This window comes from Eleutherodactylus coqui, chromosome 4 (genome assembly GCF_035609145.1).
Source record: "Eleutherodactylus coqui strain aEleCoq1 chromosome 4, aEleCoq1.hap1, whole genome shotgun sequence".
NCBI lineage: Eukaryota > Metazoa > Chordata > Amphibia > Anura > Eleutherodactylidae > Eleutherodactylus > Eleutherodactylus coqui.
Genome location: NC_089840.1, coordinates 53651478 through 53670405, shown reverse-complemented (window position 1 = coordinate 53670405; position 18928 = coordinate 53651478). Strand labels below are relative to the sequence as shown.

The following is an 18928-nucleotide window of genomic DNA, read 5'->3' as shown; positions in this document are numbered from 1 at the left end:
AGTCAATAAGTTTTACCACAAAAAATGGTAAAATTTATTGACTTGAGTATAAGCCTAGCTAGACTCGAGTATATACTAGGTAAAGAAAAATTGCAATGCTCACCTCCCAGCCGGCATCTGTGTCCCCAGCGCAATGGTCTTCCCGGCGGTGCGGCAAGCTGCTTGAGAATTCTCCCCACTGTCATCTCCCTGCTCAGCTTTGAATTCCCCTGCCGTCAGCGCTGTGAAAGTAAGCGCTGTGATTGGATCGAGCGCCAGCCAATCATAGCCAGCGCTCGATAAACCAATCACAGCCATTCGGTGATGTCATCCACTGAATGGTTGTGAATGATCGGGCGCCGGCTGTGATTGGCTGGCGCTCTATCCAATCACAGCGCTTACTTACACAGCGCTGACGGCGGGGAATTTAAAGCTGAGCAGGGAGATGAGAGCGGTGAGAATTCTCAAGCAGCTTGCTGTACCGCCGGGGAGACCATCGTGCTGGGGACACAGATGCCGGCTGGGAGGTGAGCATTGGGGTTTTTTTGTTTTTTTTTTTTAACCTCACTCGAGTATAAGCCGAGGGTGGCTTTTTCAGCATAAAAAAATGTGCTGAAAAACTAGGCTTATACTCGAGTATATATGGTATATGCTTTAGTTCTATCTGTTTTTTACAGACAGAAAAATCATTCATGTGAACATACCCCAAGTAGATAGTTAAATGTTATGTTAGATGGAGACTATTAGTAGAGCTGATGTAATACGATAGAGTTTCGCTAGAGAGTAACGTAAATGCTAACACGAAGGCCCAATGCCCATGGGCGGATTTGATTTGCATAATCTGCTCAGGTCATCTGTGCAGAAGATCCGCAATTCAAAGTACCCATAGGGAAGCATTGACCTCCACAACTGAATTTAAGCATGCAGATTTGATTTGCGGACCACTTGGTGCGGAAAACAAATCGCAGCATGTTCCATTTCAGTGCAGATCCCATGCAGACGGGCTCAATAGAAGTCAATGGGTGCGGACGATCCGCAGTGCATCCGCAAATACAATTGTGGATGCACTGCGGATTTGAATGTTAAAATCAATTAGGAAGGTGGGGTTGCGGATTTTTTTTACGTGGATGATCCGCAGTGCATCCATGATCGCCGGCAAGCATTTAAAAATCATTTCCGCACTGGCATATTGGTCTTTTGCTGCGGAAATCCACATGTGCCATGGACATAAGGACTATTAGGGTACTTTTAGATGGAACGATTATTGTTCAAAAAACTGTTCAAACTAGTGAAATTGTACGATTATCATTCCGTTTAAATGCGAGCCAATGACTGAACGAGAATTGTGCGCTTCTTGCTCGTCATTCATTTTATGCAGGCATGAAAAATCATTGTTGGCTCGTTCACTTCTCGTTCCGTTTACACACTGCTCGTTTAGTCTTTCACACTCGCTAATGTGAAAGACTGAATGATACTAAACGATTCTCGTTGAACGAGTCAACGATGAATCTGCCTGTCTGAACAAGCTGCACGAGTGCAACTGACCTAGCGGTGACGTCACCCACTCATTCATTCGTGCAAACAAGAATCGGCTTGTCTAAAAGGAATCTAAGTTAGAGAACAAGGTAAATGACAATGCATTTGTAAGAAGATAAGACAAATGTTGTGTAGTGAGAGCAACTTATGAGAGAAGTATGATGATGACTGACAGTTCCTGTGAAGACTGATGATAATTTAGAACCAGGCAGTTGGTCAAGTGTGATAGTCTCTGTTGTGGCCCGTGTGGACATGCGAGTTGTTTTTCCACGTTGATGAAGAGGAAAAGTGAGTGTGCGAAGTTTGAGCAGAGGTTGGGCACAGCCTATGTTCGAGTGAGGCCCTAGAAGCCCACTAAGAGATACAAGGCAGTGTGCAGCTTGAAAGTGTAGTTGAAGAAATTCCTAGAGCCTTCTGACCAGAAGAGTGAGTGCCTGGATGAGTTAGACTGTAGTAGTTTTCAGAAGCTCTGGTCAGATACTTGTTGGATTGTTAAATCTGAGAGAGAGACTCGCATCATAGAGACTGTGACAGAGAACCAGTCAGAGACCAGAATTATATCTATGGAGGTGTGCAAGGTTAGATAAGCAACTAAAGAGACTGATTAAAGGAATTACGTATACAAGCGTCTGAGAAGACTCAGAAAGATTAAGATTACAAGTGACAGTGTTATAACTAACAAGGATGGTAGAGCTGAGAGTGTGTTGCATGAAACACAGTTACTTTGCTATTTCAAAGGGTGTATTCACAAGAGCAAGAATTCCGTGGGAGTTCTGTCTGTGTTTGATATGGATAGAAAAACGTGATTGTTCTCAGGAAGAGAAACCAAGTAATCTTGTAGATATGATACCTTTTTAATGGCTAACAAAAATCCATGATGTTATAGCTAGCTTTCCAACCTACTAAGGGTTCCATCTCAGGTTTATAAAGTAGATCTAAAGAAACATGTATCTATACATACATATGAACAGGAACAGACATGGAGTGATTAATTTGCACTTTAAATAATACCAATACAAGATGAGTAGAATAGTATATGTGTAAACAGTCCACTGATAAGGCATGTAAAAGTTTTATGGTCTCTAAATTTGTGCTAGAGGGTCACCAGGGTGGTATCTCTGCTACTTATTTTTCATATTCTCCACTGGTGTAGATAGCACCCTCGGATAGTCAGTCCGTTCTGGAGAGTGACAAAGTTAGTCATAAACTTGTACTCCCAAATTCTCCTGTGACGTAGACATTTGAAATTGCCTTTTAATATGGTAACTTTAATATGGTAACTTGCATATAGAGCTCGAAAGGAAAAATAACCTGTTCATTTGAATGGGTTAATTCAGGCAAACGATTTTTCACTTGGAACAATAATCCGAGTTTGGAAAATCACTCCACGTCCTATTTTTGTACGAGAATAGGACATGTAATGTACAGTGTCCCGCACGTTGGACAACACATGGATAGAGTGTCAGTGTGCTGTGCGATTCAAGTTGCGCCCGAGTATCTTGGGGACAACTCAGTCTCGGCTGTGGGAATACGGCCAAAAGTATTGATAGTATGAAGAATATTGTGCGTAGTTGAGAGACTGAACTTGAGCCAAAACAGCATGACACAGATTACCAAAGTCTGTGATACTAGAACATTCCAAAATGAATGTCATTTGACCTGCCCGGACTGATTGAACCTGTAAGCCATTTACAGTGCCGTTTCAAGACCGTAAACTATTTCAAGTGCCTGTGCTCTTGAAATTCGGGAACTATTTTGAGTGCCTGTACTGTTGATTTCTGTAAACTACTTAAAGTGGCTGTACTGTTGGATCCTGTTTGCAACTTAGAGTCACTGTACCTCCATACTGCAGCCAAGTAAAGTTTGTTGGAACTCAGTGGCGTAGCTATAGGTGTCGCAGCTGCGACCCAGCCCCTAAGCCAGGGGGGCACGGAGGCCCCCCTCGCCACTGTAGTGCAGCACCGATGAGAAAGTCTCCCCCATGAGCAGACATCCTCGCTGCAACTCCGTGCTGTTATCTACATACTGTATAAATGTAATAGCAGCGAAAAGTCAATGCCTAGTGTATTCTTCAGGGTGGCGCTCCCAGATGCAGAATATGATACACTCCTTAACAAAATTGCTGGGCGCAGCGTAAATATGTACAAATCCTGGATGAATGCAGCAGAAAAACTTAAAGCACTAAGGTATGTAGCGCCAGGTAGATTTTCTTATTCCCATTTTTCTGACACTGCCCTCAAAAGTGTGTGTAAACACCAGATGCCCTCTACAGTGCCCCAGCCTTATATGCCCCCTGAGAATGGCTGACTGATACAGTGCCTCAGCCTCAAATATCCCTCAAATTGCTGTCCGGCAAATGCATGAGATCACTGTCACATAACAAGTTGAAGTGCGGTGGCGCTACTGTACCATTTTCCCTATAGATTAAGCAGTCTAGGCAGAAGTCCTACCCAGCATCCTGGTTCCATTTTATAGTGTATCATTCATTGATCCTCGTGTCCCGGGATCAGGACGTCTTCAACTTACCCACGTCTCATACATGTCTTCAGGACGTAGCTTCCTCAGTGTGGCTCTAGAACAATATAGGAATTTATTAAGTAGATCACAATGAATGAATGAATGAATGAGAGATGAGTATATGATGCATGAGCAGTGAATGTGTGATGAATAAGGGGGGAATATAGGATAACTGTGATAACTAAAAAATGAATGTGTAATGAATGAGATGAATGTGTGATGAATAAGGAATGAGCGTGTGATGAATGTGGGATGAATATGTGATGAATAGGGCATGAATGGGGGATGAATGTATAATGAATAAGGGATGAGTGAGGAATGAATGTGTGATGAATAAGGGGTGAATATAGGATAACTGTGATAACTAAAAAATGAATGTGTAATGAATGGGATGAATGTGGGATGAATATATGCTGAATAGGACATGAATGGGGGATGAATGTATAATGAATAAGGGATGAGTGAGGAATGAATGGGGAATGAATGTCTGGCACATAGATGACTAAAGGAAATGTTGGGGTGTGAAACAACCTTTTTAAAATAGAGCTGAATTTGTTAAAACAATAACAGCAACGGTGCTTACCAATCCTCTCCATTGATAATCCAGAACTGCAGCCACGATCTTTGTTTAGGAATGACTGCCGTCTGACCGCTGCAGCCAATCAGAGGCCGCAATGGTCATGTGCCATTCCCCTGGCATCATGACTCCTAGCACCTAAGAGGTGATGCCAGGAGAGTGGCATGTGACCGCTGCAGTCTTTGATTGACTGCAGCAGTCCAGTGGTAGCCGTTCCTAAACAAAGACCGGATGGACCGTGGGGCTGCTGTGCTTGATAACCGATAGGTAAGTACCATTACTTTGATTGTTTTGGCTCTATTTTTGAAAAGTTGCTTTACACCCACCGGGATCTCTCTCACTCTCGATCCCGCTCCCCTCCGCTCTCCCCCGCCGCCCCCTCCCCCGAGCACGCTCGGACGAAAAGGCAGTTGCTCGAGAAGAGCGATGCTCGCTCGAGTAACTGACCCTACCGAGCGTGCTCGCTTACCTGTAATAATGAATGTTTTATGAATATAAGATGAATTTATGATAACTGTGTGACAATTGTAGAATGAATGTTTCATGTGTGATGAATGATGGATGAAAGTTTGATGAATGGATTTATGATGAATGTGTGATAAGTGGTGGGGACATGATTCGTTTGGGGATATCCACCTCTTGTGCTTGTTGATGAAGTCCACTAGCTCGTCTTCAGTGTATGGTTTATCAGGAATGGTGATTGGTTCATCCATAAATGCTTCATAGAAATCCACCTCGTTTATCTTCAGGGTCAGGGACTTTGCCACCTAACAACAGTGGTATCAATGTGTGAATGAGCTCCTCTACACAGAACACCCAGTGCCTTCCATATCTGACCGGTATTACACTCTGAGGCTTTAGTCACACGAGCGTTTTAAAATTGTGCGGCTGGAAAAGATAGCACACACGGTGCGCATTCCGGCCAGCTGCTTTTACGCTGACCAGAAAAGATAGGTCTGGAGCTATGTTTTGACTGGAATATGCCGGCCCGTCCTATAGACTACTAAACCCTCCTCCTGCAATTTTCGGACAGCGTTTTATCATGGCAAAATTGCCACGATAAAACACTCCTGTGAATAAAGCCTGAGGCTGAGGATCTGGATGTGTCCTTCCTAGATATTCAGAGTTAATCTTGAGGAACATCCATAACTTCCTCAACATTCCCCAAAACTGACCCCAGATCCTATGCATACACTCCAGACACCATCTTACCGACTTGTCAAATGTTGCAAAGAACTTAATGTATGGATGGAAATTCTCTGCAGCCTCTTCAAATGCTCTGTAATCTGCAAGGTCAAAATGAGCACATCAGGGACACAAATGCAATCATCAAGGCAAATAAGTTCACCAATTATTACCCATGGTTGGCTGATTGCTGGACTGTGTTAGCAGGTTAACTGTCTCATTGGTTCTATCTAGGTCAATTATCCTTCACAAAAGTCTTCTCCTTCATTTGAGGTCACACATGGATTGCTCCTCCCTCACATACAGGCCCATTCTTCTAAAATAGACTCCTCCTTCTTACTAACAGAATCCCGCCTTCGTGGTTCTCTCTGCACCTCATACTCACGTTCTGAGTTTTCATCCTTGAAGAAGCCAATGACTCTGGTTTCTTCCTCCATCTTATCGAGCGCCTTCATCTCTGCCTTATCACTGATTATCTCTACAGGGTCTTCCATCAACTGGATGGGATGCAGAAAGTGTTTATTTGGTCACACATCTCTTCATGGATAGTGAGTGAGGGGGAATTGATATCTATGGACTTACGTCTAGGAGAAAATCCACTATTACATCAGCCGCCAACTCTCCATCGAACTCGATAACATTGTCCTCTTTAAAGACATACATGCTTTCTTCCTCACTGCACCCTGTGGATAGAAAAACACAGTCTGAGAACAGATAAAGGATAGGTAGATATACTGAGAATGTAACATGATGATAAACAATCACCATCACACTGACAGTACGAAGTGAAGATACATAATAATCATCACACAAAGTACAATGTGACAAAGTACACAAGCATCATCAAATGGAGAAAATACCATGAGCAGCACAATCATCATCACACAGACAGCAGCACACAACTATTATCACAGTGAGAATACAATGTGAGGGTACACAATCGCCACTGCACTGAAAGCACAATGTGAGCATACACAATTACTATCACACATGAGGATACATAATCACCATCACACAGCATACAAAGTGAGGAGACAAAATGACCACACTGAATATATAACACAATCACCATCACACTGAGAGTACTACCGTATGTTACACATTTAGGGCTCCTTCACACGAGCATTTTATCACAGCTATTTTGCCACGATAAAAGGCCGGATGAAAAGTGCGGCCATCTGAAGCGTTGGATTCCAATGCACTTGTTCAGATGGGCGATTTTTCGATGCACAAAATTGGCCGGAAGGAAAAGATAGCACACACGGTATGCATTCCAGCCGTCCGCTTTTACGCTAACCAGAAAAGATAGGTCTGGACCTATCTTTTGTCGCAATACGCCGACTGGTCTTATAGACTCCTATTGGAGCCTATGAGAGCTGCTGGAAAGGGGAGGTGGGAGGGAGTTTAGCAGTGGCTCTGCTAAACTCCCCCCTCCTTACCTCCCCCTCTATGCCCCTTGCCAGGTGCCAACAAAGGGAGGGGCGAGGGATTAGCACACTAGCTCTGCTAAGCTCCTGCTCCCCACCCTTGCTGACAGCCGGCAAGGGCTGGGGAGCGGCTGTAGTTTAACACACTAGCTCCTGTCCCTCCCTTTGCCAGCAGCCATCAAGGGGCGGAGAGGGGAGGGAGTTTAGCAGAACTAAACTCTCTTCCCCCAGCTGACGGCATACCGGGATGCCGCAGGCTGGACGTCTGAATGGGTGTTAAAACGGGAGATGCAGCCACGACTTAGTCGGGGCTACCTCTTGTACATGTGTTTTTTTTCGGCTACGATGCAGCCGCAACGTGGGCAACCAAAAATCGCAGTGCATGTATGAATAAAGACTAAGGTCGGCCGTGTATACGCCGCAGCCCTGAATACCATTGGGTGGGGGGAGAGAGTTTTGCTCTGCTAAATTTCCTCCCCCTCTCCACCCATTGCCAGCTGCTGGCAAAGGAAGAGGGCGGGATGGGAGCTGGTGTGTTAAACCCCCTCTCCCTCTCTGCCCCTTGCTGCCTGCCGGGAAGGGGAGGGGGTGGGATAGGGCGGGAGTTTAGCAGACCTAGTGAGCTAATCTCCTGCCCCATCCCGCCCCCTTCCTCTGCCAGCAAGAGGCGGGATGGGGTCGGGTGGGGGTGGGGGGGGCAGTTTAGAAGAGCAGATGCTATACTCCCTCCCACCTGCCTTTTCCAGCAGCTCCCATTAACTCCCACAGGAGTCCATAGGACCAGTCGGCGTATTCTGGCAAAAGATAAATCCAGACCTATCTTTTCCATTCAGCATAAAAGCGGCCGTCTGGAATGTGCACTATTTTTTCTGGCCTGATGATTTTACACACCGAAAAAATCACCCATCTAAACAAATGCATTGGAATCCAATGCTTCAGACGGTCGCGATTTTCATTCAGTGTTTTATCGAGGCAAAATAGCTGCGATAAAGCACTTGTGTGAAGGAGCGCTTATCACACTGAGAGCGCAACATGAAATTACACAATCATTATCACACAGAGAGCACAATGTGAAGGTGCACATTCACTATCCCACGAAAAATACGCTAAGCTCCGCCCCCATCCCACCCCCTCCCATTGCAATCAGCCGGAGGGGAGGAGAGAAGAGGGAGGGAGTTTAGCAGTCACGCTGCTAAACTCCCTCCAACCTCCCTTCTCCAGCTGCTGTCATTGGCTCCCATAGAATCCCATGCAGTGGCCGACATATTCCGGCACAAAAGATAGTTCCAGGTCTATCTTTTGGGCCCGACATAAAAGCGCCCGATGCTATATTGGCCGGGCGCTTTTATGTCTTGGGAATACGGCCATGTGATCTAATGCATTGGAATCGAATGCATCGGATCACAGCATATATCAGCCGACCATGAAAACGGCGGTCCGATATACGCTCGTAGGAGACCCTAAGGGTTCCTTAGGGTCACAAAAAGTTGTCAACGACTAAATGGCTAACAACAACATTGTTATATGTACCAGTGAATGTGAATGACTAAATGATCGCTGTTCTCACACAACGATGTGCAAACGAGTGAATGATTATAATGATTTGTATGCCTCGATGAAATGAACACCGAACGAAAAGCAAACAAATTCTCATTTGTCATCAAATCATTATCGTTCAAACTCACGCGGTCAAAGACAACCGTTCCATGTAAAAGGGCCTTATACAATTACCTTCAAGCAGAGAGCACAACATTAGGACAAACATCACACTGACAATACACCGTACAGATGCACAATCACACTGACAGTCCAATGATAGGATACAATCACCATCACACTGAGGACAATATATAGGAACACGATGGGAACTGTAGAAACCTTTGTCTTCAAAATTTACCAAGTTTCTTGGCGAATTTAGCATTTTTCTTTGTATCAATAAATCCAAAGCCAATATTCTTTTTCTCCAGAACCTGCGCAGCCAACTGTAAGAGAAACGACAACCATAAGAGAAGGCATTTTGCCTTTTTTCTATCCAAAAGTTTATTCTTGACTTTTCTCTCTCTGCTAAAACATATATGCCGGAGGTTTGGTTCCTGCATAGAACAATTAAGAGGAACTCAAGGTCATTTTACATGAAAAACCCAATTATCTTGGGTCTGAATCAAAAGTATATTCAGAAAGCGGAACTGGGAAGAATAAAACAAATAATAAGAAATAGATATGTTTGCATAATTGGCTTTTACAGCAAAACAGATACATATTTGTTTTCTATTTGATATGTAAAACTCTGTGTGTATGTATTAGGCCTTATGCACACGGCCGTGACGGGCTCTGCAAGCGGAATACCGCAGCGGAGTCCGTCACGGCACCTACCCAAACACCCCATACTTGCCTCTGGATCCGCTACCCGAAGTCCCACATGATGCTCCGGCGCGCATGCGCAGTACAGCGCATGACCTCCAGCAGCGTCATATGACGGCAGTGGGCGCTGCGCGTATTCACGCTATATTTCCCCTGTGCTGCGTGATGGGCGGCTTCCATTGACTACAATGAAAGCCATCCGTGCGTATACCCGCAGCAAATAGGACATGCTGCAGGTAATTTCATGCTGCGGAATTCCACGGTGAATCCCGCAGCATGTACATTGAGCTATTAGGTTCAATAGAACCTAATAACTGCAGTGAAACATGGCGGAAATCCGGCCATGTGCATTAGGCCTAATTCCCACGGGCGGATTTCCGTGGCGTTGCCCCGCAGCTATTAGGTTCTATTGAACCTAATAGCGCAACGCTCAAGGCGCGGAATTCCACCGTGGAATTCCTCCCCGTGAAATCGCACGTAATCACCTGCGGCATGTTCTATTTGCCAAGGGCGTACACGCGGATGACTTCCATTGCGGTCAATGGAAGCCATTCGTCACGCTATCTTCCGCTGTAGCACAGCGGTAGATAGAGTGAAAACGCTTCCCCGCCCACTGACGCCCGTCATGTGACGCTGTGGGCATGTCATATGACGCTGCCGGCGCGTCATGCGCTGTACTGCGCATGTGCGCCGGCATGGGATGCGGGACATCAGGCAGCGGATCCGGAAGTGAGTATGGGGTCTCTGGGGGGGGGAGGGGGGGCACCGTGACGGACTCTGCAGCGGAATTCCCCTGGGCACTAGGCCTTAGGCCTTATGTGTCTATATATGTGAGAATATATATCTTTCCGCACAATACTTTATACACATATTAATTTTATATCCTTTATGTAGGCTTAACTGATTAATAATTACTAAATCCTGCCACTGTATAAGCTTAGAAATGTACATGTACCAACTAATTAATGATCCTAGAAATAGGTAACATACAAGTATGGCCAGAGAAGAGCTTATAGACCAACCAACCAACGACCCGGAGGAAAGTTCTGCCTGCAGACTGACGTCACTGCATATACTGAGTTTTGAGGACCAGTGATACAAATGAATTGTAATAAGCTACATATTCATAAACAAGATGTATCTTAGCAATTTCTTTGTCCAAGGGTGCGTTCACACGAGCGCAGAAACGGCGCGTTTTTGCGCCCAATCGTATAAACGTGACCATCTGAGGCGTTGGTTTCCAATGTATTCGTTCGCATGGGCGATTTTACGGCGCGTAAAAACGGCAACCCGAAAAAAAACGGAACATATGCGACCGAAATACGCGCCAACGCATATTCGATGGCTGAAAAGATAGTTTGCAAAGTAGGAACAAACGATAATACGCTTTCTAGCTCTGGTCATGATCGCCGAAAAACGTTCTTTCCGGCGATTAAACGCTGCGCACGTGCGAACGTAAATACGCCTACGCTCGTGTGACCGCGCCCTAAAACCTATAAATATTACCGCCTGTTCCCAATATAAAGTAGAAATTGTCCTGATTACACAAGTTCTGTGTGGCCAGTCAATATTTTTGTGAGCAGCTCATAACTCAACCCTTTTTTGAATTCGGAAAGCAAGAATATACCTATGCACTTTGAGCTTCATGTCCCGAATACTGTGTACAAGGGGTCATTAATCAAACCATGCCCCCTGTGTATATACACAGGCTACAGACCATCACTATATAGGGCCTTCAGTTAATTAGAGTCCCTGAACCATAATAACAATGTCACCCTCTTCAGGCCGGTGATGAGGGGTGGGCAGCCGTCCAGGCGTCACAGAGCAGCTGATGCTTTGGGGCAATGCTTGGCATCTCCGCTATTTAATGGGGTCTTTTAGGGATTAGGGATGGGATCTGACATCTGATTCCCTAGTTAATTAAGATAGTCACTCTTGCTGTCATATTGGGGGATCAAGAGAGGGGCATAATAATCAGTAGATAATAATCAGTCGGTAAACTTGTGCTTATCGTGCGGGACGACAGAAAATGTATGACCGTGCGTGGTGATAGTAGTGGTGCATGTAATATTAGTATATTTATGGGGTATATTAGGCATTGTAATAGTAGTTGTATATCTTTGGAGTAGTAATGGTAAATGTATCGTGGTATAGTATATTTGTGGGTTGTATTACGGTAGGAGTTGTAATGTTGTATATGTATTACTGTACTGTAGTGGTATATGTATTACTGTAGGGTGTATATACAGTGTATACATATATAAGAGTTGTAGTAGTGGTATATTTATTATTGTACAGTATATTAGTAGGGTATATTAGGAGTTGTAGTAGTAGTGGTTTATTGACTACTGTATAATACCGTATATTAGTGGTATTATACATTAGGATATATAATGGTATATGTATTACTATAGGGTATACTTAGGGGTATATTAAGAGTTGTATACATTATACAGTATATATAAAGTAGTCAGCGGTCTTCTGACTGTTGGGACGCCTCTCCTGGGGTCAGCACTTGCCAGTCCTCAGCTACATCTGTCTGATTTGAGTGTCTCAGGTGTCTCTGCAGAGAACAGGACTCATTAATTCTCAGTGAAGCTCTGCAGGAGTTGGATTACTATTCTCCGGCAGCAGTGGGGGAGGGAGGAGGCAGCTGTCACTTGTCACATCATTTTGTCACACTCAAAAAAGGCTCAGACAGTTGTCTATGTGTATGTAAGGGTCTGCGCGGATAGACGGACTCCCAGCGGTGTTTAGTCAGTATTTATCACCTTTATAAAGGTTATTACAGACGTTAATTGCAGATTTCTCGAAGTTATAAAAGTTGCTGCCCAATTATTTTAAGAGAGATGACTAGACAAGTTGTAATGGTGCTTAACAAGATATGACATGGGATTCTGTGTCAGATGTATATGATAAGGGGAGTGCTTTAAGTAGTGGGTGTCACGTTGTGCTCCTGGGATCTGTAGTAGGATGTACTTCTAGGAGTGCACTGCAGCAGGTGTGGGCTGATTTGGCTGGCTGATTGTGTGTATTTCTTCAGCCAGCCAATCACCATTGGTCTGCGCACATAAGTACAAGCAACTGGTGTGGATGTTTAAACTATGCCTTTCAATAGGTGGTACTGTGGAGGATTTATTCCATCTCCCTTATTTGTTTAAACTATGTCCTGTTTCTTTGTATGCCTGTGGTTCTGGGTGGGATTCCCCCTGTGTTGGTAGGAGTGCAGAGACCTGTTCATGTCTGTCTGCAGGTGTGCAGCCGCCTGGTGTGAACAATGGCTTGTCTGGGGTCTGTCTGTAGGTGTGCAGCCGCCTGGTGTGAACAATGGCTTGTCTGGGGTCTGTCTGTAGGTGTGCAGCCGCCTGGTGTGAACAATGGCTTGTCTGGGGTCTGTCTGTAGGCGTGCAGCCGCCTGGTGTGAACAATGGCTTGTCTGGGGTCTGTCTGTAGGTGTGCAGCCACCTGGTGTGAACAATGGCTTGTCTGGGGTCTGTCTGTAGGTGTGCAGCCGCCTGGTGTGAACAATGGCTTGTCTGGGGTCTGTCTGTAGGCGTGCAGCCGCCTGGTGTGAACAATGGCTTGTCTGGGGTCTGTCTGTAGGTGTGCAGCCACCTGGTGTGAACAATGGCTTGTCTGGGGTCTGTCTGTAGGTGTGCAGCCGCCTGGTGTGAACAATGGCTTGTCTGGGGTCTGTCTGTAGGCGTGCAGCCGCCTGGTGTGAACAATGGCTTGTCTGGAGTCTGTCTGTAGGCATGCAGCCGCCTGGTGTGAACAATGGCTTGTCTGGGGTCTGTCTGTAGGTGTGCAGCTGCCTGGCATCTGTAGGTGTTGACAATGGCTTGTTTGATCTTTGTCTGCCTGTTGGTGTGAAAAAATGACTTGTTTGATGTCTGTCTGTAGGTGCACATTATGTTGTATGTTGGAACCCCTTCAGTCCTTTTAGGTGAGAGGATGCCTGATTTCCCCTCTGTCCATAGGTATACAGATGCCCATGTCTAAACTACATGATATATGGTGTTCTTGCTTATTCCTATCGAATATGAGACAGGTGTCCTAAGTATGGGACCGTCCTTATTGGGACAATTGCCCTGCTTTTAGACAGGGTTACCCTGACTTCTGTGGTGTAGGGTCAGACCCTTTCCCGTTATGTTGGTTCAGATTTCCCTATTGTACTGACCATGTATTTGTATACTATGCATCAGTTGTCTAATAAAACCATTACGAGTTTTCTACACCCGGCCTTGAGTGCATATCCTTCCCTTCAGGGCTCAGTCAGAGGAGCAGATACAGGCCCTCTGCACATGGGTGGAAATTCCACGGCGGGATTTCCTGCAGAATTTCCGCCCATGCCCGCCTGTATAGGATTGCATTACAAAACGCAATCCTATGCAGACGGCTGCGATTTGTCCGTGGCATGTTCTATTTCTGTGCGGGTCTCGCAGAGAGAGCTACAATGGTCCCTGCAGGTATGCGGGTCGAATCCCGCTGCGAGAATTCTCACAGGGGATCCGACCTGGCCGTCTGCAGGCTGCCAAACGCGCTTTTTTCCGCGCGGAAAAAACGCAATGCGTGTGCGGGAAAAAATCCGCATGACCATGTCGATTGCCACCCAAGTGTTCTATCTTTGGTAGGTGTGGATTTTCGAACGCACATGTGGTGTTTTTTTTTCGTGTGGAAAAACGCGCGTATATCCGTTCGTCTGACTGAGCCCTCAGCCTTAGGCCTTATTCACACGACTGCTAGGTGGTAGCCCACAAGTGAGTCGGGTCCCCCAAGTTTCCTCTGCCCTTGACAGCTATCTGTACCACCTGTACTGCCCCGTGGGTAGTCTTGTATGTATAGAATGTCTGTGCCTGTATATATAATGTATCACGTTTATTATGTATGTATCCACACCTCTGTATGTATATACAACGTTTCTTATATGAGTGGCATTCGCTCAGTGTCTTGACTCGCTGTAGGGCACAGATGGAGAAGTAATGGACGCAGTGTCATCTCCAGCACTGACTTGTAAATTCCTCAAGTGAGGAGGTGAAAATGTGAGAACATGGGGCCTGAAGAGGAGACTGGACAGTGGGCCAGAAGGATCCGTGTTAACACTACAAGAAGCCTCTTGACACCTACTCATCACAAGCCAAGGGGTCCAGCCTCGCTGCATGTGGAGCAACAATGGGGGACTCCAAAGACATGAGAAACACATGTCACAATATACTTCTACCCTGCTCCCAAGATGTCAGCAAACCGCAAGGCTGTGTGCCAAGACCGACCAGAATGGAAATTGTGAATTACAAAATGACTGGAGTGGAGGCTGTAGATTATACATGAGATGAAGTCAATTGTACGTTATAAATGAGGTGGTAGAGGTCAGTTGTAGATTATAAATGAGACGAAGTTGATTGTACATTATAAATGAAGCGGTAGAGGTGAGTTGTAGATTCTGAGATGGAGGTGGGTTGTGGATTCTAAATAAGGTGAATGGAGGTGGGTTGTAGATTCTGAATGAGGTGAATGGAGGTGGGTTGTAGATTCTGAATGAGGTGAATGGAGGTGGGTTGTAGATTCTGAATGAGGTGAATGGAGGTGGGTTGTAGATTCTGAATGAGGTGAATGTAATTTATAAATTATGTCCAGTCCACACAGTTGTCATCATTTCCTTTTATATGTTGGAGCTGATGTAAGATTTAAGGGTGTTAGGATTTTAAGGTGCACCTCCAGGATTAAGAAGATGGGGGCTGTTATACATGCATCTACTGTACATGGCCAGTATGGACAGGGAGTAGCCTTATTCTTGGTCCTTGTCTTATCCTGTGCTTCTTCCAGCATTTGTCACTTTTCAGATCTATATAAAGCTCCTGGGATCTCCCTGATTCCTTTTCCCACTTTCTGGTATCATGTGCCTCAAGCCTCTTCACTGACACCTGCTACAAGGCCATATACATTGTCCTTACACTGGGGGTACACTGCAGCTTCAGGAACACTAAGACAATATCAGCTAAGCGTACTCTTTCATTTTGGGACCATGATGCTTTGCAATAGGCTCCACTTTTAAATCTCTGGGGGAGGGACAGAGAAAGTGACAACCATTTCACCCTCCATATTGTATTGAGAGCAGCAGTTGTCACAAAGTTTCCAGGATTGTTTGAACAGATGCAGGTAAGAATTCACATTGTATAGTCTTGAGAAGTGTGTACATAGAACTCATGGGACCCTGTATCAAAACTCAGAATTGGCCCCCATTAGCTCTGCTACAGAATAAATAAATTAAAATAAAATAAATGATTATATATACATGATATACAGCTTATTGGCTATATATGCTATAGTATAATCTTAGCAGTGGGTCATCAACTAGGATTGGGCACAGCCATTCAGTATGGGGTCCCCAGGTAACATAACTCAGAGAATGTAGGTGGGGCTTAACATGACCCTCTGGTTTTGGGACAAAATTCTGTCCCTGGACTAAATGTGGACTATTACCTGTCGTCGTTCTTCTATGCCAATGTCCCTCCAATCTACTGGTTCAGGATCTTGTTTTCAGTTGTCCAAGATGCCTACTACAATTTTCTATTTCCCTAATGCACACTGTGTACTACTCTGTGATTGGCCAGCACTAATCATGTGAGCAGTGGTGGCCAGCCAGAGAGCATTTATAGTGAATTGGTAGTCTGATACTACTAATGCAAAGTGAGGATTAGTTAGTCTGAAGACTGCGTTGGCCTTCTTGGACAGCTAAAAATGGGAGCCAGAACATGGTAGTAGTGAAACGTCTGTTTCAGTAACCAACAAACTAATGTATAATGGAGAGCTGCATGAATGCCTGGTCGCTCCCTTTTTGGAGTATGAAGAGGACCCCCATTATCCTGATAGGCGGGAGTCCTTAAAAAGGGTTTTGCCAGAATTTTAAGTTATCCTCCATCCACAAGATAGGGGATAACTTGCTGATCGTTGGGAGTCTCCCTGCTGAGACAACTTGAGATTGCAACTCCCGTGTCCCGCTTCCATGTCACTGTGGGATTCGCAGTGACGCCACTTTAAAAAGAGTGCTGGCTGACCTTGCGTGGCCAGTGCTCCACTGATTTCAACAGCGCTGACGGAAATATCCAAGCGGGTGCCAGTCGGGTGTCTCGGCAATCCTATTGAAAGTGAGTGAAGCGCTGGTGCGTTTGCGCAACCATCGCTTCATTCAGTCTCCTCTTCGCTGAGGGTAGTGCAGTAACCCCACAAGTGAGAAGGATGGGGGACACAAGATACCCGTTCTTGAGATCGGCTGGGTCACACCAGTAAGACCCTTACTGATCAGCAAGCTGGTACAACCCGTTTAAAGTGGAACCAACGCCTTTTAGATTTATTACGGCTGTTGGAAATGGTTCAATGTGACAATGTGGCCCTCGGACCCAAAAAGGTTGTGCACCTCTGGCTTAATCTATATATTAATGAATGAGAGGAATTTCACTGTACATTGTATTAGCTGACTGTAAAGTGCTGAAGATACAAGTTATAAGAGGATAACGATGATCTGAGTAAATTAGGGTGGCTTTACATGGAACAACCATCATCCAAATAAATGCTCAATCAAGCAAACATAAACAGTTGTCCCGTGTAATCACGGCCACCAACAGGGCGATGAGTGATATAATTTGTTCACAAGTTACTTAATTTCAGCTCACCTAAAAATAGTCGCTGGTTGATTGGTTATCGTCTGTTATAAACAGGCAATCGTTTGTCTTTCAACAGCTCACTAATAAACTTTGCAGGGAGGTGAGCACCTCCGCTACTGCGAATATGAACATTCTGTGAGAATGTACATGAGCAACAATCCTTCGTATGCTAACAGCTCGTTGTAGTGACAATTACAAGTGACTACCCGAACGACCATTGCTCAGTGTACACCCACCCTAAGTTTATGAAACCCATCACACAACCAGGAGCAGCTTCGTATTCTAAGAACCAAACAAGAGATAACCCCTCTGCCCACCCTTGTCCAGTTAAAGCCATCCTTAATATAGAAACATTGAGATTCTCTGCGGCACAGTCTGAAATCATGAGGCTCTGCAAGTATCACTCTAGACTCTACAGTAAATTCCCAATAACCCTGCAACAATTTGCCAATGATCACTTTCTGCAGACCCCAAATGCTGCGGACCTGCAGAAATGTCTACTGCAGATGTCAAGTGTAAGGACTATCGCAGTGATTGCTGGTTAGATCGCTGAGCAAGGACTCTGTGGTCCTGGAACCGAGTGTATGCATTTAACGGTCGTCCGCACGCCCCATTAAATTGCGTAAATGAAGAAATGACGTGATCAAGTCCTGAGCTTAATTAGTGTAATTAGTGAAAAATCCCTCGCTCAGCATAAATCCTTGGAATGACTTCAGTTGCTTGTATAGAGGCACCTGAAAGCTTTTCCCTGCGTTGGACGCTGCTAAACTGCTTCCCCCTCCCTAATTTTTCAGCTCCAATAGGAGTCTATGGGAGCCGCTGCCGTATTCCGGCCAGAAGATAGAACCAGAACTATCTTTTCCAGCCACTCGTAAAAGCACTCGCCAGAATCGGTAGCGTATGTGATATTTTTCCCCGCCGGGGGATTGTTCGAGGCGCAAAATCGCCTATGTAAACAAATGCATTGGAATCCTATGCCTCAGATGGTCGCGACTTTTGGCCGGCTTGAAAACGCAATTAAAAAGTTGCGTAAAAACACTTATGTGCATACAGCCTTAGTCTGAGGCGGCGATGTTATAACAAACCGGTTAGGATGGCGGGTGACCGTAAACTCACCTCGAGCACCATCTCAGTCATATGGGCCTGTTTCTGCGCCACCTTGTCGCCATGGGATGGGCTTTCCCACAGATAGATGCAGAAGATGTCATATTTCTTCATCACTTGGCGATAGTTTCTGTCACTTAGTTCCAGGACTCGGTCCTTTCCATCATAGGAGGGGAAGCTGAGCCCATCTTCAGCCCCACAAAGGGCGAGGAGGGCCCCCCACAAGAGGAGAGTAAAGGCTTGCATGGAGGAGAGCGAGCGCCTGGGGCTTTGTGGCAGAGACAGACGCCGTGCCCACCTTACATAGTGACAGTCTCTCACTCCCCTCTCCATTTTTAGGAGACAGTTGTTTCAGGACTATAAATAGAGGCAGGATTAGCGGGGAGGTGTCGGTCAGCGGCACATTACGGGGGTCTCACAGCTCCTATGCTTTATGACATATACAATATGACTGAATCTTCAGTGTAGAGGGATAATTTCCAGCACCCTATAATGGTCGACACCCGTTTCCTAGAACTTGCTGATTAAATATAGGATGTTATATACTCTGTGCTGCTGGGCGTACAGTAACCTGCTATTTC

General features: G+C 45.3%; 1 protein-coding gene across 1 annotated transcript in view; it reads right to left on the bottom strand.

The window, feature by feature from the left end:
* The window catches only part of CASQ2 (calsequestrin 2), a 28425-nt gene extending 9795 nt beyond the window's left edge, over positions 1 to 18630 (bottom strand). Inside the window, exons 1-7 of the mRNA XM_066599424.1 lie at positions 18360 to 18630; positions 9119 to 9203; positions 6377 to 6477; positions 6180 to 6291; positions 5822 to 5895; positions 5246 to 5376; positions 4042 to 4087 (exon numbers count right to left, since the gene is read on the bottom strand). Coding sequence (XP_066455521.1) covers positions 4042 to 4087; positions 5246 to 5376; positions 5822 to 5895; positions 6180 to 6291; positions 6377 to 6477; positions 9119 to 9203; positions 18360 to 18593 — 783 coding nt within the window. The 5' untranslated portion in view covers positions 18594 to 18630. The remainder of the gene's footprint in view (positions 1 to 4041; positions 4088 to 5245; positions 5377 to 5821; positions 5896 to 6179; positions 6292 to 6376; positions 6478 to 9118; positions 9204 to 18359) is intronic.
* Between the last annotated feature and the right edge of the window lie 298 nt (positions 18631 to 18928).